The sequence below is a fragment of the Poecilia mexicana genome, unplaced genomic scaffold (assembly GCF_051168715.1).
Source record: "Poecilia mexicana isolate PSO_F unplaced genomic scaffold, ASM5116871v1 scaffold_2, whole genome shotgun sequence".
Lineage (NCBI taxonomy): Eukaryota > Metazoa > Chordata > Actinopteri > Cyprinodontiformes > Poeciliidae > Poecilia > Poecilia mexicana.
In genome coordinates, this window is record NW_028263371.1 from 5,784,142 (window position 1) to 5,797,322 (window position 13,181).

At 36.1% G+C, this 13,181-nt stretch overlaps 1 protein-coding gene across 3 annotated transcripts in view; it reads right to left on the bottom strand.

The window, feature by feature from the left end:
* LOC106903371 (E3 ubiquitin-protein ligase SMURF2) overlaps nt 1-13,181 on the bottom strand; it is a 62,251-nt gene that overhangs the window by 29,074 nt on the left and 19,996 nt on the right. For all 3 annotated transcript variants that reach the window (XM_014967107.2, XM_088009707.1, XM_014967105.2), the window contains exons 2-5: nt 11,157-11,195; nt 8,360-8,468; nt 4,075-4,208; nt 960-1,025 (exon numbers count right to left, since the gene is read on the bottom strand). In XM_014967107.2, the coding sequence (XP_014822593.1) occupies nt 960-1,025; nt 4,075-4,208; nt 8,360-8,468; nt 11,157-11,195 (348 nt within the window). The remainder of the gene's footprint in view (nt 1-959; nt 1,026-4,074; nt 4,209-8,359; nt 8,469-11,156; nt 11,196-13,181) is intronic.

Sequence of the window (13,181 nt, forward strand, 5' to 3'; positions counted from 1 at the left end):
TAGTGATATTTACAGACCACAAGGCTCAAATAATGATATTAATACCATATAATGTGTGTGAACTCTTCTCAGCATGATGATGTGCGACTGAACAGTTATCAGCTGTTGAAATACTGGGAAAATCTGAATACATCCTTAGATCTACACATTTCTTTTATTTTTGTCATTTAAGCTGTAATTGAATTTGTTTCAGAAAAATAAATGGTGAGTTTAGGTAGAAAAGCTGTCTGACTGCCCTACTTTTTATTACATGCATCAAAACTAAAAAAAACAAACAAAAACAAAAAAAAAAACTTTAATTTTAGGCACCAAACAAAACATGTTTTTTCATGAACTTTGTTTTGAATTTCATAAAAGTCTGAAAAAAGTTAAGACATGTGCAGAAATAAGGATATGGTTATAATTCATGATTTTCCTACATCAATTTAAAACTTTTCTTTAACCAAATTAAAAATAAAATAGGTGGAAAAAGTGCTGCTCAAAGAACAAAAAAATCTAATCAGCTAAATATGAGCAACAAAACAAATATAAAACAATTTTAAATAACTAAATTAGACATAACTTTGCACAGAAAAGCTAAGCGTTCTGCTTGACTTGAACTAGAAGCCAATGAATAAAATTTTAGTTATAAAACTGACTTTTAATGATCTACGACTCTTATGTGCAAAAGTTTCTCCAGAAGCCAGATGGCATTTCTGAAAAGGTTCTGCATAAGAGTTCAGTTGGATCCATTAAGTAACACTTTTTTAACTGACAATAATTACTAAAATAAAATCAACAAATAAAAGCTAAAATCAAAATAAGAAAGTGAAAGCCTGGTTGGTGAATCTCTACCAGGCAGCCCTGCTTTTCAACCAGGTAGGACCGTCATCGCTGCAGATTTGCTTTAAGACCCACAATCTGACCTTGAAATACGAAGCGACTTCAAGCACATGCCACTGAATCGGAGCAGCCCTTACCTACTATCTGTCCTCTCACGGTGTCGTTATCATTGGGGCCCAGCCTGTTCAGGTCCAGTCTCTGATCTGCAAAAACCAGACCGACACATATTCAGACCCTCTTTTACATTTTTGCCAAGAGTTTTCAACGGACACTGAAAAAAAATAAAATAAAATATCGATTTTATTTGTGTGCGACATTTTGAACAAACTTCCAGAAAAATGCAAAACCGCTGGAATATGAACTTGTTTAAATTGAGGCTAAAACCCACCTGTTTAGAGTTCTAGTAACTGGAACATTGATCAGAATATTTGATGGATATTTCTTTAATTTGCTTTGATGATGGCATTTGACAAAATGTAATGTTTATTGCTTGTTTCATAGTTGATTAATGTATTTCTTGTGTGTGTGTGTGTGTGTGTGTGTGTGTGTGTGTGTGTGTGTGTGTGTGTGTGTGTGTGTGTGTGTGTGTGTGTGTGTGTGTGTGTGTGTGTGTGTGAGGCACTTTGAACTGCATTTCTGTGTAGATTGACTGTAATAAACAGGTGCTGCTCCTGCAGGAGGCTGACATTTGTCCCTGCAGCACATGAAAGTAATTTGGAACCAAACATTTAGTTTTATTGTCATGAACGAATCTCCAAGACCAAAAATCCTTGACCTGGCTGTGAGGAATGATTTGTAAGCAATGCTGAAGTTGGTATCTGGACTCAAGTCTCCCAATCAGCCATTTCACCATTTAAGGATTCTGGTCTGCATTTGATCACTTCCACTTTGTTTTCTACATTTTTAAAACATTTATCCAAGATTTGCGACAACAAAACTTGAACTGATGATCAGAGAAGACGATTTCATATTGCACACCCTTCATGAAACATAACCTCTCCGAGTATAAAAGTTATTCTTACTCTGCATTCAAATTGCTTCAAGTACCAACATTTTACTTTGAGTATATGCTTATATACTGAGCCCTTCTGACTATAGAAAGGTTGTAATGTCAAAATCCAAAAGTGCACAAAACCATGAGCCATAATATCACAAGTGCCCACTTAAAATCCAGTGGGTTTCCTGACTGTCACCAAATGAGGAGGACAAAAGTGGACACAAGACGGCGTGTGAGTGGGGTCAGCGTGGAAAGTGAGAGTGAGGGAAAGAAAATAAAATGTTCTATAAAATCCAACAGTAAAACCAAAGTGATCTGACTTATTATGTAGTCGGTTGGCCACAAAAATTTAATATGCTTGGAAAAGGCTGTTTTTATCTACATAGAAATCCCAAACATTCCTATAGTTTCTGTGTGTGTGTGTGTGTGTGTTTGTGTTGGAGTGTATGTTGGTGTGTTTATGTGTGCACAAATACATCTGCTCCGGATATGTGTCTAGACTAAACAGGGATGGTCTGAGCCTTACATGGCAGGAGCGGTAATGAGATTTCTTTCTGAAATTAGAGAGGAGGGAAAACAGAGAAAATGTACAGACCTTTAACCACAAGCATTCCCCGAACCGAATCGCCGGAGCTCCGAAAACTTTCTGCCGCTGCAGACTAAACTGAGCAATTGGAAATGTGGACCCCTGTGTAGATGAGCCAAATGAGCCATGTGCCTTTTTTTCTCTCTCTTTTTGACAGTAGCTTTATTTAGCATATTTACATCGCTACACAAGATGAACGTTTTGGAACATGTGCAAGTTGGTGAATTTGCAGGTTTATAACTGAGGGAGCAAAAAAGGCTAAACTCAGTTTTTGCCAACTGTGCAAAGTTTTTACACTTTGGTAAGAGAGAAAAAAAAAGAAAGAAGGGAGTTACTGTGTGAGTTTGCATCAGATGACAATGCATAACGTGTGAATAATGGGTTTTGACAACCAAAGCAATTCCAGTAATGTCTTATTATATGGGTTTTTTTTGTGTGTGTGTCGAGGCCACAGATTCATTTGTCTGCAGCACATAGGACAAGGACAAAGGGATAAACGTGCGGGCCAAGTCCCGTCATCGAGCACGTCTCCTTGTCCACTTCCTGTGGTTGAGATAAAGTATAACTTCTGCTATGATGGCCTGTCTGGAGCCTGAACTGTCTCACAGGAAAAACCTTGGGCAACAGCTATGCTGCTGAGTTTCCTTTCTTTTCTTTTTTTTTTTTTTTTTTGTTATAAGGGATGGTAAAATTAATAAGCTGAGAACTAAACTTGAACAGAATAAGAAAAACTCACACTGTCAACACCGTCTTCAATGCAATAATCCAGCGAGGTAGTTCAGATTAAAAGGACAATAACTAGAATAATTTTCAAGCAATTACAGGAAAGGATTTAATTACACTAAATCAGCTTTTATTATTATTATTATTATTATTATTGTTGTTGTTGTTTCAGTTTAAGTTGTTAAAATAAGAAAAGCAGCTAGCTGAAAAGACTCCTCTTTGTACTCTCAGACTGTTGCACACTGGGAAAATTTTCCTAGGAGAGGAAAACCAGGTCAGTAAAAATGTTAGGAGGTCACAGCTTTAAAAACAATTCTTATTATTTTTGAATGAATTAAAATTTTTATATACATTTATTTATTTATTTGGTTTTACATTTAATTCTTGACTGAAGACTCTGAATTCCTTTCTATGACCTGAACACTAGGTGGGGCATTGGCCCCCCTGGGCCACCCATTGGGGGGCGCCACTGCTCACGAACAAAACAAATGTGTGGAATACCCAGCACTTTATTTGACTGGGTGGTTGATTTAATCACAGTGCATTGCTTTGAAATTACTTGTACGCAACATCTGACACAGAAAACGCAGCTTGAAGAAGCTCTGAGAGTCGATTATTATTGCTAAAAATCACTAGATAACTTTGTCTGCTTTCTTGCAGACACTTGGTCTAACCAACAGGTTCGCCTTCTTGCGATGAGTAAAAGGTGGGATTTAGAAACAATGTTTAAAATAGCTCACCCAACCACATGATTGCTGCTTAATCATTTATTTGCTTTTACTCCAAGGAGCCTCCAACCAACTTTCCAACAGGTCTGACAAGCCTTTTAGAATAGAGGCCATGCCAGGCGTGCAGAAAGGATACAAAGAGAGCAGACACCATTGACCTAATTTCAGCGAATGCTCAGTGACACAAAACGCAGACCGAAATACAAACAGGTACTTACAGCCCGTGTCTTTGAGTCTGTTGATGGCGTTGGACAGGAGCCGGACGCAGCCGAGGAATCCCGCGCCCTGCTTTTTGTGGATCTTCTTGTGGTTCCAGACGCTGATCGTAATGGAGTCCGACTTCCCGATGTAGCTACGAGACAGAAAAGGCGTCAAAAAGTCAATTTGATGCCTAATTTGCATGCAGAAACTACAAAAACGGTATTTGTACTCATCTGAATACAAACCAAGACAAATTTGACCAGTTCACGTCAAAATAAAACCATGCAATTTTACAATTTCGTCAGTGCTTTATATATATATATATATATATATATATATATATATATATATATATATATATATATATATATATATATATATATATATATATATACACACACACACACACACACACAAAGCACTGACAAAAACAAAGCCCTAAATCTGTGTTAAACCTCTTCCTGCTGAGTTTAAAGATTTTACTCATTTGCGCGCAGAGCTTGCAGAGCCGAGGCCTGTCTGTCTCGTCGCGGTTGAAGAACAGAGGAAGTCCCTGCGATGTGCTCTACCACTGTCTGAGGCCTAGACAGCTCTCGCAGTAAACACACACTTCACACTACAGTCAGATGCACATTCACACTCCTGCTGACATGGATGTAATTACAGTCTAACAGGATGCGAACTCTAGATTACCCTAAAAGTCAGTCTGAGGGAGAGGGGTTTTCCGCATAACAGAGAAAAACACGCACATTAAAAAGTGAAAAGAAACTCTAAAGTAGTTAAACAATATGTGTGTGTGTATATATATATATATATATATATATATATATATATATATATATATATATATATATATATATATATATATATATATATATATATATATATATATATATATATATATATATGCATGATTGGATCTAATCTGAAATTATCTTTTGAAATCGGGAGTATGCCAGGAAACATTTTTCAATCAATCAAGTTTATTTGTATCCCACATTTCAGCAACAAGGCAGTTTAAAGTGCTTTACATCATAAAAACACAAAAATACAAAGTCATAAACTACACCACACATCCAACAACTAACAATTTTTGCTCTATATACTTTTATAACGTGGCACTTTCTGCAGAAATGTGTCAGCCTCTTTGTAAAAAACTTAAACTGACGCCTACATGAACAGCCAGCATTTTTCTCTTGGATTTATTATTCCTCCCCTGGTCTTGAGAGATTGGGTCACTTGGACCCCACCAGTTTTTTTCCTCTGTGCACGATACGGCGGGGTCGCACTGACCCCGCGTGTGCCTCTTAGTGTGGTTTCATTAACCGACGGTCTGACAGGACACACACACACTCACACTCACACACACACGTTAAGCAACACAAATTCCTGTAAGTATAACAATTCCAGATCACACAGCCAAAGCTATTCCCTATTCCAAACACTGAGCTCACTGTTTGCTCTGTGTCAACATTCTCCCTCCTGTCAACCTGCATTACAAGTCGCAAACAGGTTTGTCAATTCCAAACAACTCTTAAGAGATCGATCCAGAGGAAACGGCATCCACTGCTACTTCTGTAAACAGTGAGCTGCTGTGCGAAGTCTGATTATGGTCACATTTAATTTGTAGTATGAGTGGACGCGAAAAAAAAAATAGATTTAACCAAATAACATAAAAAAAATAAGATAAAACATTGGAGCTGAACATCAAGACCCACTGTGTGAACATAGACTAAAGTGTCCTCCAAATGTCACAGTCTTCTGAAACTTATCTGATTAAATCCATATTTGACTAAACATCAAGTAAAAAGAGAGGATTAATTAGTTTCTACGCATCATAAATCTGGAACAAACTTCAAGAAAACTGCAAAGATGTGGAAACACTGACTTCTTTTCAATTAAGACTAAAACCCAAACCATTTAGAGTTGCCTTAGACTAATAATAACTGTAACATTGATCAATATATTTGATGTTTATTTGCTTGATGGTTTTCATCAAGGCATTTGATAAAATGTAATGTTTATTGCTTGTTGCATGATTGGTCACTGGATTATGTTTTCATGGTGTAAAGCACTTTGAACTGCCTTAATTCTGAAACGTTCTAAAGAAATAAACTTCACTTGATTTTGAATAATGTTTCACTCATGATATTACTTCACAGAGCTCCAGTGGATGTTTTTATTTTTTGGTTGTTTTTTTTTAAAGACACTAAAAACAAGACATACTGTAAATATATTTTTGCAGAGTATCTATAATACAGCAAAGGCATCCAGTATCTGTCGAATGTGGAAAAAGATTCCACCCCCAAAAGTTGGAGGTTGCTGATGGGGGTGTGGTGAGAAGGCAATCTGCCAAGCCCACACTTCCATCTGCTTTCTGTGGCATGTTAGCCATTTCCTGAACCAGAGGAAGAGGCCAAGGGTCGCTTTGTGGGGAAAACGAGAGGGTGGGGAGCCAAGAGGCGTGGGCTGGGGGTCGGCAAGGGAGCGGGGGGGGCAGGAGGGGGAGGGTAATTATGTAAAGACGGTGGAGATCAGAGGCTAAATGAAGAATCTGAAAATGAAAGTATGTGCTTTAAAGGAAAAAAAAACTTTTAAAACAACCGAGCAACATCTTGCACAATTAATGTAAGGTCATTAGCGTGTGGCTAATTTACATATTCACACATAGCATTTTCTCCAGCACAGGAACAGTGCTATCTCATCATATTCTCTCTCTTTCTTTTTTCTTTTTTTCGAGGAGGAATTTCATGCATATTTTTAGCATAATATTCTAAAAACATTTTAGCATAACATATTTTTAATTTTAGTAGTGTGGAATGGGTCAATTTCAACATAAAAATGCATAAGATATGGAGTACACTAGACTAAATTACATTCTCTATGCTAGTTTATGAACTGTGATGCCTGTATTTCTTTTGCAAAAATTGAAACCAGCAGATTTAAGTAAAATAATGCTGGTTTAACATGAACAAATGTGAATATTTCTGCATTTATTAAGTATTATGAGGCTTTTGACCTTTTGAGACTAAGAGTACATATTCCATCCACTCCCATGTGTTTCCATACTTATCAACACCTGGGATGTGATAAAAAACTAATTCTTACTTTTACAAACTTTTCAAGATTACACAGGAACCTCTTTAGGTGGTCTTTCATTTCTAATATGTCATCAACAGAAAAGTCGACGTTGAAAATGTCTAAAGCCAAACAATTTCTCAATCTAATCTACATCAAAACTGGGTGGAATCTGTTTCTGAGTTAAAACAAATCATATACACATGTTCAGGTTAGTTTCTCTTGAGAATACAATATGCCAGATCAGAGGTGTGGAATGTCTGAAATGTTACTCTCCAAGATGTTCTTTTGCCACGTAAAACCGTTTATAGAAGGGTGTTTCTATAACACGCAGAGAGAAAGCATCCGACTCTTCATTCTCAGGACGTTGGTCACAGGAAGGCGAAAACAACGAGGATAAACCAGTGAGCTAAATTTATTCAGAGACAAACCATCTGATACCACTTTGGTTTGTTGACCGACACATGACCTCTTACACAGTATGCATGAAGTATTTTAAGTTTTGGATTTAATATTAGTCAGACTTAAGCAGATTGCAGGGAGGCTGAACGTACTGCAGAAACGTAACCGTTTTTATTTATTTGATACATTGGCTTTTAGAAATCTTACAGTCAAGAACTGTCCTTCTAGGGAATGCATGCAGAAATTCCAGTTTATTAATGCTAGCTGCAATAATCACCAATATAAGATGCTGAAGACAGTTTAAAACATCCTTTCCATGATCATTTTGACTTTGTTTTGAAATTAAAGTGAACGGTTTAATTTCTGAGCCGTGTAACGGAGACCGTTCTTCTTGCTTAGTTAGAATGAGTGAATGAATGATTTCTTAATTTATAAAAACACAGCTTTAAGTCAGATCTATAAAACAAAAAACCTATTGTTTAGTACATATATATCATTATATAGTCTGCTTTATAAAGATATTATCAACTTAATTGGTCTCTATTTACTGCTTCATAACCTGGACCATTTCACTGTATTCATTGATTATTTTTTTGTGCTGCAGAGAGAGAAAAACCAACTGCAGCCATTTTTCTCTACACATTTTTCAGTCAGAACAAATCTGTGCCGGGTGCAGTTCAGTTTTTAAACTCTGACAATGCTTAATATTATGTCAATACTGACGAGCAACGAAGTGAACGAGAAAAAATACAACAAAAAATGACATAAATTCAGGAAATGTTTATACATAGCAGCCAAACTGTAGTGTGTCATGGTACTTACAGATCATAATGTTGATTCCACTTTGGATCAAGAGTATTCCTCACAGTATCTGTCGAGTGGCATTGTCCAGAACCGTCCACTACCACTTTAGCAAAAGGATCTGGCAACCCTGCAAAGGTCAACAGAGCAGAATGAAATGGTTTTGATTAGCAAGCGAATCAAAACCAAAGGTTGGATCATCTTTGAAGAAGGAAACAAACATGAGCTGCAATAAAACACTCAGATATATCACTGAGTCTGCCTGGTTCGGCCATAAAAAAATAAACATCACAAGGATAAACATTGATATGGTTCATTATCTGTTTAGTTTTTGATGTAAGAAGTTGTATCCTTGTAGAGCCCAGTTTCTAATTGCTCCAATTGTTTTAAATGTCATTGATCTGATGGTAGATATGGGTATCAGCTCTTTTCTTGGTGTCCTTTCCTTTCCTATAAAGACAAACTGCTTTAGTTGGATAACATGATCTAGATTATCGTCTTATCCATTTTGAAGAGCAGCTAACAGAAATCATGTGTTTTACAACCCAGGGAAACAGGAAGTCATAGATGGATAAGTAAACGTTCCTAATTCTCTGGGTTGAGCTAAAAAGTAGGAGAAAAAGTGAAAAGTAAATCTAAAACTGAATATATATTTAGATTATAGGAAGAAGTAGGGATGGGCAACAAATTGATTTTACTGATTTTAATCGAATTTGCTGTTTATATAGATTTAGTGATTGTAAAATCTATATTTTTTCCCCACCAATGCCCTCCACGGTTATTTATAGTTCAGAGTGATGTCAGCCTGCACAGGGCCTACTATCTTGTTTTACAAGCAATGTTTTACAGTGTGTATTTATTTGGACTTTGAATTCAGGTCAACTCCCAGAAAGGATGAAACGTTTTTGAAAATATTTTCTTTCATTTGTAAATTCATTTTAAGAAAAGAAAAGGAGGAAAAAATGGATTTAAAATTGGCTATTGAAATTGGTATGAAAGAAATCTGGGATTTTACATTTAAGCCATATCGCCCACATGGGTAGAAGAGGTTACTGTGGCTAAGCCTGTCGCAATAAACAATACATCAATTTATTGCATGATAAATTAAAATGAGAGCAATAATTTCCATTTGGACATCAATCGTCAAAGAGATACTCCGGTTTAATGTGATTGAAAAGTCGACATTTTGAGAAAAGCTGCAATCATTTGACACCCAGTACAAAGTAGTTAGTCTGAACTACCTGCCACTTTTGCCCGTTTTCCCTGTCAAAGCTGAGTGACTATTATTTTTCAAAATGCGATTTTGGTCACAGAGACTTCATAATCCATTATAATCAGTGTTTGTTTGGTTTTGTTTTATTTGGGGTTATTAAAATGTTTTGCGGTCCCAGTGTTGAATGTTCCTTAGAAATTAAAGTTTGTTTTAACTCTCAGTGGGTGTAATCACATCATGGTTTCCCCCCAGTGTATTATGAGCCTGGCGGGCCACCAGGCTTTACTTGGGCCTCCACCAGGTTAAGCGTTGCTTATTTATTTAGGTTTTCTTTTTAAATGTTTGCATTTTTTAAGACTTTATAATTGGTGTTCAGGGATTAAACTTCCAATAGCACATAATTATCAAGTGATATTTACAAATTTCCTGTCAACTTTAAATATTTTTTAACTCAAAAACACGACGGGCTGCTGGATGAATGACTGACCTAGTGCCCAACCACCAGGCTTTGGGGGAAACCTTCCATATTATTATCCCATAATAATTACAATTATTATCTTAGTTGAAAACAGACTCAAAATGACAATATTATTGTTTATCATAATAACTTCTGGGACAATTTACTGTGCAGAATAATTTGTTATTGTGACGGGACTAATTGTGGCTCTAGTTGATTTGTTCAAAACAATCATTTCTTGTGACAGGATTTTTTTCCTCAGCATCGAATAACCACACTAAAATTAAAAATGCCTTTTTTCTTTTAAATTTGAGTGTGCACACTATGCTACTGCAATAAAAGCTTAATTTATTTGTAATTTATACACATCTGTTACCAATAATTACCAATAATTGTGGAGAACTATGCCTGATTTGCAGTAAAAGGTTTCTAGTTTCAGTTTTGACCAAGCCAGAGAACTGAAGTATTTGAGAAGATAATTCAAACACTCTGGTTTTAGAAGAGCGTGTTCTCACATGCATTTTTTTTTCTTTTTTGGATGTATGAAACATTTCCACAGCAAACACGGGTACTGAAAATACTACCATGTGTGGAAATGAATAACCTGTTTAGCTTGAAATATGATTCTCTTGGATTGTTTGATGATGCATGAGTGCTTAAGTAGCTTAGGAGGAGAAGAAAGGCTCGATGAGCCTCTGTGCGCAAGTACGTTTTGCATTTTAGATACTAAAAAATATGTACATATTCAGTTCTGTGTGTACGGTTTTGGTTTTCAGGCAAATTCGTGATCTGGGTGACTCTTAAAATTTAAAAAAAATTGCCTTAGCAATGAAAAAAAAACTTTAATCCACATTAATACAACAATCACTTATACAAAATGTCTTTCTGAAAATTTCCAATAATCAAAATACAATTGTTGACAATACCCAGGAGGCTATGTATTTTTCTTATATCTTATTTTGATGCACTCCTTCGATCAGAGTTCAAATTTTTATTAGTATTTGCCTCCATTTATAGTTTTACCACCTCATTAAAATCTTTAATGACTTACAAAGAAACAAGTTCACCTCCCAGGTAACATGTCCCCTCTGAAGAACCAGCAAACGAATGGGACTTAAAAAAAAAAGCAACACAAAGTCTTTACTTACGAAAGAAGTCTTTCTTTGCCAGGTTTTTTGCACAGAGGACTAGAAAAAGAAAACAGAAAAACAAAGACAGGTGTAAATGTTAGAGGTAATAAAATAAAACAAAGCTTAAATTGAAAAAACCTAATTTCTTTATACAATCCCAGGAATCAAGTTGGAGTTCTTCTTTTTTTTTTTTTTTTCAGAGATTGACATCAGAGTTTCAGGTAAAACTCATCTCCTAAAACTTCTCTTGGCCACTGTTTACCATCCAACACCTGGATTCTATGATTTGGGGGATCAATTAAAACTTTTGGAAATATTGTGTATTGTGTTAGTTATTCTCTTTTTATACAAAAAGTTCAGTGTCTACCAGCTGTTACTGTCAAAATCACCTCAAAGTAAGTGATTTTTGAAGGGGTGCACCGATTGCAGTTTTCTGACCCAATCTGCTGATTCCAGATTTGGCCAATGCAAATTTTTTTCCCTGAAAAGTTGCTAAATATAGCAACAAAGACACCCAGTCGGCAGCAGTGGAGTGACTATTGTTAACTGCACGTGGAGACGTGACCTGTTGGACGTGCCTGTGGCTCCGCGCTCTCCCACAGTAGATCAGATCGGTGGATAAGATCGGTTTCTCAAGCAAGCTTCCGCCAATCGCCAGTCTCTCCAGATTAAGGAAATTGGTGCAGATTTATAGGTGCATTCCTACATTTTTCCTTTTCAGACTGCATTTTGATGGATGGGAAATAAAAAGGAAGTTCAGTTATCTGCCATGTGTTGTTTGTTTTGGGGTTTTTCTCGCTGGGAAACACAAAATGGATTTTGCTGAATAGTTCCTGCTACGTCCTCCTCGTTGTAAGGTTTGGAAACCAGATAAGAGTCTCTTTGTTTTAAATTATTGATTGGACAAGTACTCTTTCCTGTATGAAGCAAGTCCACAGGGGTTTGCAACACCGACAACATACAATAGCTTTCAACTAACAGGGACAAATGGAGAGCCAAGCTGAGAACAAGAGCCTGTTTTCTCACGTCTCCTTCAGACTATTGCAGTCTCTTTTTTTCTTTAATTTCCTTCTTTAAATGCCCTCCGGTGTGTTGTAAGGACTTGGCAACACTGGTGCTTTGATGGATGCTTGCTACAAAACTCAAACTTAAAGGAAGACAAATTAGGACAAGCATGGTGATTAGAAGAATCCAGTCCAGGTCCGACTTTCTCAAGTACTGCGGTTTTCCAGCAGGGACTCCATCCAACGTGGTGCTGATGCCAAAAGAAAAAGCACCGTGTGTTCGGAAACGGAGCGGAGGCATCACGGATCAGAAACCGGGCGATGTTAAATCTCTAGACTGTACAATGCAAGTCTGATAAGTCTCAGATATTTTAAGACAATATCTGCTTACATGAGATTATTATGCTGTGTGGACTGAAATCTTCATAGATTATTTGTGGAGAAAAATTCAAACTGACAAGTTAATGAGTCGAGTTTTTAACTGGGTCAGCATCAAATCTTTCATTCAAACAAGTGAAAGAAAGCATAATATAATATAATGTAATGTAATGTAATGTAATGTAATATAATATAATATATACCAAAATGAAACTTTGTTTTGATATTTCCAATATTAATATTGCCGTTATGGTCAAAAACTGTTATTTACCGATATTATGCTGCATTAATGTCACATGACCAAACAAATACTGCATGATCAACATAAAACTGAACAAAATGGAAACAAACATTAATATTGGCCCAGTTCTAGTTATCGGACCGATACCGATACTTTTTAACATAACTGCATCGTGTGTGTTAGCAGAAATATTTTATGTTTTTTCAAGTAAATTCAGTCAATATTCATTGAATAAGATCATGTTTAGGACAAAATAATGTGATTGGGGAAAAAAAGCTTAGAATATTTTAGCAAGGAATGAGTGTGCCAAAGAAAATGTTTAATTTAACAAGAAAATTTCAATATCTAATATAATATTTAAAAAATAAATAATTGCCACATTATTTTTTTCCCCCAATAATCTGAGCCAAAACAATAAAC